Source organism: Lactuca virosa, chromosome 8 (genome assembly GCF_052849685.1).
Source record: "Lactuca virosa cultivar CGN04683 chromosome 8, Lactuca_virosa_CGN04683_v6, whole genome shotgun sequence".
In the NCBI taxonomy this organism is placed as follows: Eukaryota; Viridiplantae; Streptophyta; class Magnoliopsida; order Asterales; family Asteraceae; genus Lactuca; species Lactuca virosa.
The window spans coordinates 145,043,261-145,057,233 of NC_136433.1; the positions used below are offsets into that span (position 1 = coordinate 145,043,261).

At 33.2% G+C, this 13,973-nt stretch overlaps 1 protein-coding gene and 1 long non-coding RNA gene across 2 annotated transcripts; one reads left to right on the forward strand and one right to left on the reverse strand.

Moving 5' to 3' along the window:
• Positions 1-3,392: 3,392 nt before the first annotated feature.
• Positions 3,393-8,179, forward strand: LOC145130915 (uncharacterized). Its single transcript, XM_079065669.1, has 5 exons — positions 3,393-4,026; positions 4,131-4,450; positions 4,914-5,357; positions 5,487-6,027; positions 6,159-8,179. Exons 1-5 carry the CDS (start codon positions 3,393-3,395, stop codon positions 8,177-8,179), a joined length of 3,960 nt encoding a protein of 1,319 aa, XP_078921795.1.
• Positions 8,180-11,578: 3,399 nt separating this feature from the next.
• On the reverse strand, positions 11,579-13,173 carry LOC145129370 (uncharacterized). The gene is made up of 3 exons (XR_013717469.1): positions 13,052-13,173; positions 12,275-12,844; positions 11,579-11,722 (listed from the first exon to the last, which is right to left on the reverse strand). It is a non-coding gene; the product is annotated as an uncharacterized LOC145129370 (long non-coding RNA).
• Positions 13,174-13,973: the final 800 nt, after the last annotated feature.

Consider the following 13,973-nt stretch of genomic DNA (forward strand, 5'->3'; position numbering starts at 1 on the left):
TTACTACCCCGTTTCATGGGCACCGAACTTGCGGTCAAAGTGTGAAACGTAAAAGTATATGGATAAAAACTGCAAAATATAAAATAACTGTTATAGCTAAAGTTTGAAACTCAAAACCTTTAGGGTCCAAAACTGCAAATTTAAAAAACTGTTATGACCAAAGTTTGAAACCACAAAAAAAGGACTAAATCTACGAAAATCTCAACTATAAAGACAAAGGACCAAAACTATCAATATTTTAAACACATGTGGCAGAAATCATATCGAATCAAACTACATTGTTCATCCTTCAATTCTAATAAGATATAATATATATAATTACACGAATGGTCTTTATTATTTGAGTAATTTGTGTATTATTTGAGTAATTTGTGTGTTTGACTTTTATTTTTTAGTTGGATAGTCATTAAAATATATTTTTATTACGTCTTTGGTCTCTATCAGACGTAGAAAGACTATTATATCCTTAATAATTTATTTTTTAATTAACTTATTTATTGTTTATTATTTATAATTTATTAGAGTTAAAATGACTCCGCTTAAAACCCCACCCACCCACCTCACTCTTCTTAGTTGCCTTATTTCTCTTCATCTTTGTGTTCTCTAACAGGGGAAACTAAAAAACCCCTAAACCACCTCCTTAGACCACCATCGACATTTATTCCATCGAAGCCACTTTTTTTTTAAACTCTATCTACGCCACCATTGTTTTACATCCAATGACCACCACTTCACCCTTACCCGATTTGAGTTTTTCCAAATCGTTGCATAGAGCTTCTCGCTCATCGGAGACGATATGTTGGAGACACACCGAGCGGGTGAAAAAGTGACAGACTATATTTTTTGGAAACGACAAACGAATTAAGTGGAAGCCTACTCGCAATATTTCAACGAGCACCCCGGGCTCGAGCTCCTTTACACGACAAACGCAACCCCCATAAGGATTTCCAGGAAAAAATTCCCCACTATTGGCACCATAAGAGGTAGTTTAAGAGAATCGAACTCCTAGCCTCACGCCCCATATAAGTATAAAACCCGATGCATCAACCCAGTTAGACTGGATATCACTTACAATGGCAGACTATATACATTGCATCATTATTATTGTTTTATTTAAATTTGAAATAATAACATGTTGCCAATAAGTATTTATTTTATAGTAAAAAAAAACAAAAAACAAAGAAGCAAACAACTAATCCTATCCTAAAAATGATCAAATAGGATGTAAATATATCTTAAAACATACTTATTAGTGCAATATTTTGTTTTGTTTTTTTAAAAGACAAAAATAGCTTAAACTGTTGAGTTTTTTCAAAAAAAATTCAAAAAATTAACCTCAATAAGAAATTTCTATGTATTACCGTAGTTTCTTTAGTATCCACTTCGAAATAGAAATGGACAAATATGAAATACCTAAACCTAAATCATCTCTTTTTTTTAAAAAAAAACCATACCATAAAATACTACTGTTCATCGAGAAATAGAAAAATAGTACTTCAAAATTCACTTTGCACACTAGTTATGTTTAGCGTATTAGCTAAAAAGCTAGCTAATAAATAAAAAACTTGTTGATAGCTGAAAAGCTAACTGATAAAAATTGATGTTTGGTAAAACTAGTTGAAAGACATAAAATGACATTTAAAAGAATATGTTTTTAAAATTAATTGAGGGTTATATGTGTAAAAATTTTAAAAAACTCATAAAAAGCTAGTTTAAGTAGTAAATAACTTTTTAAAAAACTAACTTATAAGTTGCTTTTTAGAGTAAGTAGTTTAGGAAATCAGGACTCAAAAACGCTTTCTCTCTCTACAATTCTCTCTGATCGACGGTGCGTTTTTGGCTTGATTTCGTCATTGCTTCTTCTCCGGTGAGTTGTTCCATCTCATTGTTGAAGAAATTTCTCTTCCATTTATGTGTGTTGCGATGGGTGCCTCTTCCAAACAGGATCGTTTGAAGGATGTTAAGGTGAAGCCTCCGGATCGGAGCGCTGCGATATGTTATGCTAAAGCGGAAGTTGATGTGAATGAAATGGTGCCTCCTGGGGTTGTAGAGCAGTCCTCAGCTACAATCTATCGAGCAAGACGTAAGCCAAGTACTACGGGGAGCTGTTGCTTCGGGGATTGGGAAAGCTGAGTGGAAGATAGAGGGAAAGGCGTTCAGAGTGAAGAATCGAGCTAGGAAAGATATGGATCGTAGTTCTCCTATGGATGCAGAAGGGTATTATGATAATGATGTGACGGATAAAGAAACTGAGGTTGATTCTGGGAGTGAAGGGGTATGGGAATCGGATTCGAGTATTCAAGTGAGCTCTGATGTCAATCCGATTAAGATGGGGTGCGATAGTTTTGGGCAAGTAATTGAAGGAAGGAGGAATGCTGAGATCCCGAATATTCTTATTCCATTAGGTAACACTCCTCTTTTGACGAAAAATTAGGATGGATCTAAGATAGAAGATAAGGTGTTAAGCCCTAATGTTGATATTAAGCATGTTACGAGTCAAATGAAGTTTGTTAATCCTTCAATTACAGTTAGTGATGAAGGAAGAGTTAGTAAGCAAAGTAGTGGTGATAATCGTGATGTAACTACTAGTGGTAGTTCAGTGAAAAGGGATAATGTTAGCGGGGATGTGAAGAATAAGGTGGAAAATGGTGTTGGTAATGAGGAGTTTATTCCAGGAGTTGGATTTACTTTTCTAAGGGATGTTAACCAAAATCAAATGGAATTGGATGATAAGGGCAATTCAAGTATATATGGTATGGGAAATGAGGTGAATACTAATGAGAATTTGAATGTGTATTGGGATGAGGAAGGTAACCTGATTAATACTAAGGAAGGAGTTTCTGAAGAGGAAAATGAGATTGATGTTGGGATTGTTGATTCGGATCAAAAGAATGGGAAGGGTAAAGTGGGTACAGTTATCAATAGCATTAATTCGGAACCTTCTTTGTTGGGTGATGCTAGTAAAAAAAGGGTTTACGGGATGGAATTTCTGATTCGACTCAGGATGTGATTGGTGCATGGCAAAGGAATAAGGTGAATTCTTATGCAGGGGTGTTAAAAGGGAAAGTTCATAAAGAGAAAATTGATGTTAAATTCATTCCTCCTATTGATGGGAAAGTAGATGGGCCAGTTGTTATTCCTATAGAGAATTTGAAGAAGGCTAGTATTCCATTTTCTAACACTTTATATGGATATTTGATTGATAAACGAATTTCGTTTCCAGCTGTTCAAAAGGAGTTAAAGTGTATGTAGAAGAATGTGGGGTTAGAAGAGATGTTTATGAATAGTAAGGGGTTTTTCTTTTTTAAGTTCAGTGATGAATTTGGTCTACAAAACATTTTGGAAGGAAGTCCTTGGATGCTTTTTGATAAGATTCTTTTGTTTTTACAAAGATGGAGGCTGGACTTACTCTCACGAAGAATAAACATAATAAGATTCCAGTTTGGATTAAGATTTATGATCTTCCACTGGAAGTATGGAGTGGAGAGAATCTATGTATCGTTGCTAGTAAGTTGGGTATTCCTTTGGCGTTTGATTATTTTACTGAGGAGATGTGCCTTGAACATAAAGGTCGAAATTCTTATGCAAAAATTTTAATTGAAATGTCAGCAGAAAAAGAATGGAAAGATAATATTGAGATTAGTACATGGGACTTTGTTACGAATTCTGCAGTTGTTCAATCGTTTGCTGTGGAGTATGCTTGGAAACCTTCTCGGTGCTCCCATTGTAAAAATTTTAGACATGCAGATAAGGTGTGTTTGGCAGTTATTAATGGTAAAGATGATGCTAAGGAGGAGGAAAAGAAAGAGAACACTAGGAAGATAAATGGTAAAGTTGTTATGGATGATGAGGGGTATACTGAGGTTACTAAGAAAAAAGGGAATGGTGGGAATAATGTTGGTACAAGTGGAGTAAAAGGTTATGGTGAGAGCAGTTATAAACAGGTTAATGGAGGGATGAATGGGAATGCTAAAATGGGAATAAATATAGGGGCAAAGCTGGGAATAAGGGTGGTAATGGTCAAAGGCAAAGTGGAAGTTGGAATAATCGAAGTGTTAGTCATTGGAACTTTTCTAAAAATCAAAAGTTTGAAGCAGATAATAATAATGGTGATTTATTAAACTCTAAAGGGCAGAATGGGAATAATATAAAAGGGGAAGATAAGAATTTGAATTGGGCAATGAATAATAAGGAAGTTGCTAAAGGGGTAACAATCAAAAAAGTTAATAATTCTGTTGAGAATAATAACAAAAATAGATTTGAAGTTTTGGGATCAATAGTGGAAGAGTTGGTTGATAATATGGAAGAAGATGCTAGAAAAGAAGGAATAGAAGATGATTTGGAGCATAATGATAGGGATAGTCCTGTTTTGGGCATTGGAAAGAGGCAGTCTGCCATGGAAGTGGAGAAGTTAGTGGATAAAGGGGTGAAATTCCTAGTAGATCTGATGGTACTATGGATTCTGGTATGAGGCAAATAGGGAAGAGCATTGAGGAGTTGAATGGAAAAGGAGAGTAGATATCTCAGGCATTTGAGGGGGAAATGCCACTATTCCTAATATGTCCCAATGATGAATTTAGGATTCTGGAATATTAGGGGCCTTAATAAAATGGGTAAACAGAAGGAGGTGTTATAGGTTATTAAAAATAATAATTTGGGGCTTTGTGCGATTCTTGAAACTCATGTTTCTGATATGAAATTGAAGAATGTGTGTTCCAAAGTTTTTAGAAGTTGGGATTGGGTTTCTAATAGTAGTTCCTGTAAATCGGGTATTAGGATTATTGTTGGGTGGGATGCTAAGATGATTGATCTAATGGTGATTTCTCATTCCGATGAGGTTATGTATTGTTTTATTAGATTTCTAGAAACCAATTTTTGAAATCTATGTTTCTTTTATATATGTTGCGTCTAAGTATATTGATAGAAGACATTTATGGGAGAATTTGGAGATGCATAAGCATGTGGTTAATAACAAAGCTTGGGTACTTTTAGGAGATTTTAATGTGGCTATGAATATGTCTGAATATTCTGAATGTTGTTCGAGAATTCCAGAGGGGGTTGCTGACTTTATAGAGTGCATTAATTCTATAGAGGTGGAGGATATAAACTGTTCAGGGCTGCAATTTACTTGGACGAAATCACCAGCTGGGTCCAATGGATTGCTTAAAAAACTTGATAGAGTTATGGCTAATTTACAGTTCCTGGAGAAGTTCCCTATGGCCCATGCTATTTTTAAGCCATATCGAATTTCAGATCATTCTCCTGCTATTCTGTCTATTTCTGGATGTATTCCTAGAAGGAGTTCTTCTTTCAGATTTGTGAATTTCATATCTGATAAAGAGGAGTTTCCGCCGATGGTTGAGAAAATTTGGGGAACGAGAAATTATGGAGGTTTTATATATAAAGTTACTCAGAAATTGAAGTTATTAAAAAAACCTTGTCGAAGTTTGTTCTGCTCTTATGATGTTTCTGGAAATAGACTGTAGGATTTAAGGAAGACTTTGGATGATTTACAAGGTGAAATTGATAAAAATCTGTTTGACTCTTTAATTAGAGAAGAGCATGTGAAGGTTCTCTTTAAGTTTAATGCTGCTTGTGAGGATGAAGAGAAGTTTCTTGTTCAAAAAGCTAAAATAAAATGGTTGAAGGAGGGTGACAGGAATACTAGTTTTTTTCACAAAACGATTAAGTGTCGTGCTAATAAGAATCATATTTCTGTGATTCTTGATGAAGATGGTAGATGGGTTCGTGGTAAGATTATGAATGAAAGATTTGTGGAACATTTTAAAGCTTTCCTTGGTTCTGAGTTTAGTAATGGAGAAAAGGATATTGATGGGGAGCTTTTTAAGAATCCTGGTATGGCTATTGATATGATAGGAGTTGTTACTGGTGATGAGATTAAAAGAGCCATGTTTGATATCGATGACAACCGAGCCCAGGTCCTGATGGGTTTTCATCAAAAAAATTTAAGTCTGCATGGAAAGTGGTGGGACCTGAAGTCTGCAGAGCTGTTCGGGAAGTATTCTGGTCAGGAAAAATGCCTAAATGTCTTAATGCTACTAGAATCATTCTTGTTCCTAAAGTTGAGTGCCCAAGGATTATTACAGACTACAGGCCAATAGCTTGTTGTAATACATTGTATAAATGTATTACTAAAGTTATTGTTAACCGTATTCGAAACTATTTAGGGCTGATTGTTGATAATAATCAATCAGCTTTCATACCGGGGAGATCTATATTGGACAATATCCTTCTTGTTCAGGAGTTGATGGTGAGATATAATAGGAAGGATGGGCCGCCTAAATGTGCCCTGAAAATTGATATTCAAAAAGCTTATGACACAGTTAATTGGGATTTTCTTAAGCAAGCTTTGGTTGGATTTGGGTTTCATCCTACTCTGGTGCATTGGATTTTGATGTGTGTTACTACTCCATGGTTTACTGTGTGCATCAATGGTGAGGATAAGGGGTTTTTTGAAGGAAAAAGGGGTCTAAGGCAGGGAGACACTTTATCTCCCTATCTGTTTACCCTTGTTATGGAAGTTTTCAATCTTGTGCTGAAAAGGAATATTGAGGGCTGTACGAATTTTAAATATCACAGTACATGTAAATTGCAGAGAATTACTCACCTTTATTTCGTTGATGACCTTTTGATGTTTAGTCGTGGTGATAGTGGGTCAGCTAGAGTTATCAAGAAGTCGTTGGATTACTTCAAAGAGCTATCTGGGTTGAATGCCAGTTTAAACAAGAGTTTGATTTTCTTTAGCTGTGTTAAACCGGCAGTTAGGCAGACTATCAATGGGATACTTCCTTTCGAGATTGGTAAATTCCCATTTAAATATTTGGGTGTTCCTTTATCTGTCAATAAATTGTTAATGAGAGATTGTAAATCCTTGGTGGATAGGATCAAATCCAGAATTTTAAGTTGGAAGTGCAAATCTTTATCATTTGCTGGCAGACTTCAACTTATAAATTCTGTTTTGACTTATATGCATGTGTATTGGGCCTCGGTTTTCAAGCTTCCTGTTGCCACTATATTGGAGATTGAGAAGCTATACAGGGGATATCTTTGGAGTGGTGGTGAATTAGCCAAAGGTAAAGCTAAAGTTAACTGGAAAATGGTTTGTACTCCTAAAGTGAATGGGGGTTTAGGAGTAAAAGATTTAAGGAGATGGAATAATGTGTTATTATCTAAGCATGTGTGGAATATTGTCAACAAGAAAAATTCTTTGTGGGTGAGGTGGACTTACCAATTTCACATCAAACAAATGAATTTTTGGGATATCCAGGTTAAGAAGAATCTATGTTGGACATGGAAAAGAATTTTACAAGCTCGGAATATTCTTAGACCACACATAGTTTCTAGTATTGGGAATGGTGAGAATACTTCTTTATGGCATGATTGGTGGCACCCAATTGGTATTATAAGTATGTTAATTCCCAAGAGAGATTGGATTAGAGCTGGTTTTAGTGATATGTCGAGGGTTGTGGATATTGTGGTAAATGGTCAGTTCTGTTGGCCTGCTGATTGGCTGGAAAAGTATCATGGGTTGCGAGATGGGCCTATGTTCTGTAGTAATGATGGGATAAGTGATAAGATAATTTGGAGGGACAAAAATGGAATTAGCAAACCTTTCTCGTGTAATCAGGTGTGGAGAGATGTTAATTTTTTTGGGACAAAAGTTCCTTGGTATAGTTTAGTTTGGTTCAACAACAATACACCAAGGAACTCGTTTATTCTTTGGATGGCTATTCTTAGGAAGTTGAAAACGCAGGATCGAATTCATGTGTGGGAAATTAAAGGTAATCTTTTATGCCCTTTATGTCTTAAAGTTAATGATTCCCATGATCACCTGTTTTTCAAGTGTGATTATTCTAGTCAAATCTGGGAGTACTTCTGCAATAAGGTTGATTTCAGGTTTAGATATGATGATTGGAAGGATCTTATTCTAAAGTTCAGTAGCCAGGCTATTGGTAAATCAGTGGGGGTTGTTATTAAGAAGCTGGTGTTGGCGGGTTGTGTTTCTCATATATGGCATGAAAGAAATTTGAGACAGTTTAGATCTGCTTCTAGACCCTTCATTGCTGTTATAGGTTGTATTGAGAAAGAAATTCAATTGAAATTATTAGGAATGAAGAATGAATTGAATACTATGAAGGATGATGAGAGAAAGTGTTAGGGTATAAATGGAATGAATAGGAGGAAAAATGGGAATAATGAAAATGGGAATTAACAGTAGTGTGAGAATAGTTGATTGGTTATGTAGTGGGGAGGCTGTGAGATTGATCCTTCGGTATGGTTGGATTGATTTTTGGATAAAGATATTGGTTGATAGTTGTATTCTCAAAGGAATTGACGGATTTTGTTACTCTTTTGGAAGCTTGCTTCTGAACATAGTAACTTGTACCTATGGGAATTCTTATTTGGATATGATCATTTTTGAGATTATATAAATAAGGGTTCCTGGACACGTGATTGATGTCGTGTCTAGAATGCAACTTAATGAGTTCCTTTTATGGAGAAATGGTTGGATTGTTTCTGTTTGGTTTTATTTGTTATGCAGGATTATTAATCATGTTATTCAGGTCTGGGATTGGAGATATTGGATTCTCACACTTTTGAATAGCTTGATTGATTACTAGAGGTGGACTATGGGCTGGCAATATAGATGGTGGTTCCAGATGTATCAATTGATGAGTAATAAGAGGAACAGAGGTCTGATTATACAATGTGATTGGCTTTGCAAGAAAGGATGGCGATATGAAGATTGGAAGTTTGGCAGCAGGGACTGTACTGATAGATTTTGGTTACTGTATCATAGTGTTGGCTGGGTGATTTGTAGGATGCTTGTTAATTTTGGAGTTTTCAGTTGGTTGATTTTGTTGTATTGTTTGTTTGGTAGGTTCTTAAGGTTAGTCTATTGGACTGTGGGTTTTTTTAAGGGCCTTACCCCTTGCATTGGTTTGGTTGATTTGATGTGGTTATGGTCTTGCAAGGGGCTGAAGTTACCTTTTTTCCCACCTCTAATAAGTCTTTGGACTAATCTTAGGGCTAGGAAGGTTGGTTGGGGTACTTTTGGGGTTTACTTGATGCTTAAAAAATGGTTAGGTAGTTGGTTATTGATAGGTTGGAAACAATAGGGGTTGTGGTTTGTTTTGGATTGTTTATTTGTATTCTTTTATTCTTTCTTAATAAAGTTTGCTGAGCTTTGGCTCTTTAAAAAAAAGTTACTTTTTATACTGTCAAACATAACAATTTAAAAAGGCTCGAAAAATAATAGTTTATCAGCTAATTGTGACACGTCACGTAGCCTAAAAAATGTTTATAATTTTTGTGAATATCATGATTTCTTGTAGAAAGAATATTTTTTGAACTTTTTTTATGATATAGATCTTATAACATCATTTTTCCAGGAAAATAGAGCTTTATATTACTAAATAAAAATATTAGATTGAGAAATTTTACAAAAATAAAACTTCATATATGATATGGAGGGTCCATTTTGCAATATGAAAGCCCATTTCGGGGGCCCATGGGGGAGATATGCAATTATGAATGTTATTTTAAGGAATGCATCTTTGTAAAATAAGAAAAAGGTGAAAATCAACATATATTTATATATTTCGTATATGATACTTTTGGTTTCCTTACGTGAGATAATGTGTAGCTCCTCAATAGAGTGCAAAGGGTTATTCATATCAATGTTGTGACTCATATATCTATGAATGTGGTTTTTAAAAGAATTATTTTTGTTATCTAAAAAAGGTGTGCGACGCAGTTTGTTGTCTGTTACCCGTTACGTCCAGTAATCAGTTCCTTTTGTGAGAGCTGGATAATCATTGATGCTTATACAAGTTGAAGATTATCATTTTTTGTTCGTTATTTTGAGATTTAATATATATATATATATATATATATATATATATATATATATATATATATATATATATATATATATATTTTTCAGCTAAGTTTTAGGCATAACTTATAGAAAAATAGTTGTATATGTTTTCTTTTGCTTTTTTATGCAGGCCACCTAATTCAAACATCTGAGATTTGTACCATTGGCAATTACAGTTTTTGAGTGCTTAATGATAGGTTTGTTGTCATACAATTATTAATTATATGTAAAACTAAAAAAAAAGATAAAAATGATAGATGGGTCATAACTCAATTTGTTCTATGTGCCCATTTTAGCAGCTATATAAAGTTATAAACAACTTATGTATCTTCAAAATAAATAATTTAAAACAAACAAAGCCATGACTTTAAGATATATATTACAAATAATATCCTATGCATGCAACATGAAGCAGCAACATTTCCAAACATATGTAATGAGTTTGTGATTTTGGAACATTTGATTTCATGATATCTCTAGTATTATTTTTTTCTAACATTTTTTTTATATAGTTTTTTGTTGAAGTGCTTAAGAACTCTTTTGGAATAATGTTTAATACTTCTTTTTGGGTAACATCGGTGATGTAATATCCATTGTTAAATGATAGTTTCTTTAATTTCATCCGGCTAACACTTTTTGGATTAATTAACAGATCCTGTGATTTTATTGTTTTCAATAATTGCTCTAAATATTCCCATATATAGTAAAAAACATACAAACGAAATCAGTTGTACATAATTTTCGTAGAGAACTTTAACAAAATATGACATAATTAGGGTCGTGACCTAGTACAGTATTAATTAACATTTGACAGGGTTTCGGTTCGCAACTAGTCTACCCTCCTATGGCTTTCTTGATAGTTAATACTTTTGTGCATCTTTGATTCGAGCCTTTTTTTTAGCTAACAAACTTTCAATTAAATTATTTATTAGAAATTTTATACAAACTATGCTAACTATTTTATATAATTGAATAATATTATCTTATTTACTATCTTATAACGAATTAATAATATATGGCAAGGTTGTCAAATTTGACATAAGATCGCATTTATATCCTATCCAATCAATACCAATTCCATCAAATTACTCAATAGTCAATAGGTTCCTATTTATTTATTTATTTACTTTTTTGAACTATAAAAGCCTAAAATGGTAGGTAATTAATCGGTTTGGTATAGTAAGTATGTGGGCCCACTAAACAAAACAATCATTTCAAGTTGAGAAATTAAATATTCTTCTGCATTTTGTTCATTTCAATCATTTTATCAATTTAAATAATGACATATGTCATGTTAGTATCCTGAAATATCATTAAATTTCATTAAATGAGCATTAAATGTTATACATGTCAACATTTAATTGGATAGGAAGATACGTAAAAACAAAAAATAGGAGAATATTTAATTCTTTTTCAAGTTTTTGGTGGATCAAAAGTTTTAACTATTGAACCCCTATATAAGTTGAAAATAATTTTTTTTTACCATAGACAGTTTTTTTATTAACCACACAAAGACCAATTTTACAGTTTACTCTAATTAATGTCACTCCAACAACGAATTAATGGGTATACCTTCCAAACATATTAGTTTTGTTATAACGTTTTTATAACGATTTTGTGAACAAAGGGACACACTCAAGAACAATAGTTGTTCTTTAGGAATTTATCAATGTTCGTTTAAATTTTATAATCAACTCAAAACACAAATAATCCTAAAGACCAAGGTTGTCAAGAGTGCTTCGAGATCCTACCAAAAAAAAGAACCTTCAATTTCTTGTGTAGTACCCATAATTCTTGTAAATACAAACCGAAGAAAATCTCCTACAAATTTAAAGAAACAAATTCATTGTAATCATGTACAAATAAATACACAAAGAGACAAACCATTTTATCACGATGTTTTATGAGGTTGTCCATCATATGTGATGCTTGATTTCGAGTTGAATGGACGAATTTTTAAAGCTTTACTTCAAGCTGAATAGACAATTTTTTAGGTTATGCATGAAACTTTTGAGTAGAAATGATGAATTTTCTTGGGTTTAGAAAACTAAAGGCGTAAGACAGAATAAAGACTAATGATGTAAGATTAGATCGATATAAGATATTATGATCCTAGTTGAGATCTTAAGAATCCAAATAGAGGTCTTGCTTTAGAATAGGTCCTAGTGTTTTTTAGATTGTTTTTCATGGGTAGGATCTTAAGAGAAGATTGAGATATTAACAACGATCCCAAAGCCAACCCATCCTATTTGTAATAATCTAAATCCAAAATATTCTAATTAAATGCTTATAAGGGACACCATATATTTAACTTTCTTACACTTGTAGGAAAGGTAAAAGTGCACCATTTAATCATGAAATAACAAACAATACCTCCGTTTAAGTCATTACTCGCCCCAATCCTTGTTTTCAATTCTTGAAGCTTTAACATCCTTCTCATCTTTACAAGCTCCCAACTCTTCTGAGTGAAGCATCGTAACAATTAGGCCAACTTTATTTTTCATCTTTTGCTCCTTTCCATTTCCATTGTAACAAACCTCATCATTACTCCTTTTTATTCTTCATCTTTATTCATAAACTTGGTAAACATAATTTCTATGGAGACAATTCTTGACTAATTCCATACACTAGACGTACTCTGCTTAAATTAATTGGTTACCTTGTGGTTTCAACGAAGTAGCCCAAAGATTGTTGTTGGAGATTCAAATCCAAATGGTTGTTGAGGATGTATATAGTCTTGTTGCCATGGTTTACTATAAACATAAGGCATTTCTGCTTTCCTCTCATTTTTCTCCATTAATTCTTGCATCAATCTTTCAATAGTTTCCATTTTTGTCATCAAGCGTAGCTACCTAAAGGCTCTTCTACTTGATGATCCCCATATAAACTATCCCTTTGAATTTTGATTGCTTGGGGTCTCATTATGAAGTTTGAGACTTAGATCTGAATACAGAACAAAGCAATTGAATTACATCTATGATCTATCCAATTTTTTTTGCTATGATTGTATTAATTATAAATAAGCATGATAAAAATGTATAAATATAATCGTAGAAAGGAATTAAAATATAGTTTCGGATGTTTGAAACCATATGAAACTATATTATATACAGTATATGTTTAGATTGATAAACAAAAGGAAATACTTACAATCATTAAATGAATTTAGTAAACATACACAACACTCGATCTGGATCAAAGTTCTAAAGAACGCCATGATAAGCAATATGAACCAACAGAGAGAGAAGTGAGAAGAGGGAGTTTTATTTAAATATGAAACTTTGGCATGTGTAAAATGAAAAAGAAATTACTATATTTATATTTTATATTTGCACGTTATTTTATATTGCTTAGGTACCCTTCTCCATCTGTGCATTTATTCCACAGTCCAAAACTTTTAGAACCTTGCTCTGATAACCCCTTAACTAACACAAACACGAGCCCTATCCCTCTGATTACCTTTAATTTAATTTATTTTATTTTTTTTAAATAAATAATTATTCACGTCCACTTTTCTATTAAGTCAACCCAACATTGGAAAATTATATGTTTTTAAAAGTTGTGTATATATAATAGTCCATTATTTAGTGTGATCCTTGTGGAATTCACGCTTATGTGTTGCTTGCACTTCATAATTTCCACTAATTTTTTCGGTCATTCCTTTTATGTCATTTTTTTTTTTGCTTTTGGTTGCGTATTTCATGTTATTTGGTTTCTTATTTCATGTGATGATTTATGTACGATTATACATAATTTCCTAGCCATTAAATTAATTAACACATTATACGTTGCACCCAATACAATTTCATAGACCTCTTTGGACCAAGGTTAAAATAGGGAAAACAATATATATTGGCGTACTAGACTACTCGTCGTTGATGACAAACGTATATTAAAAACAGAAGCTCCACTTATACCCACATTAGTAGGAATCTTAGTTGTTGTAAAATTACTCACCATTTTTAGTTAGTTATAACCCGTTTATTATCATTGGTTCTCTTAAATAGAGGTTTGTTTGATCCTCGCAAATAACATGTGCAAGCCACAAGTCTATAACAATTTTTTTTCAAAG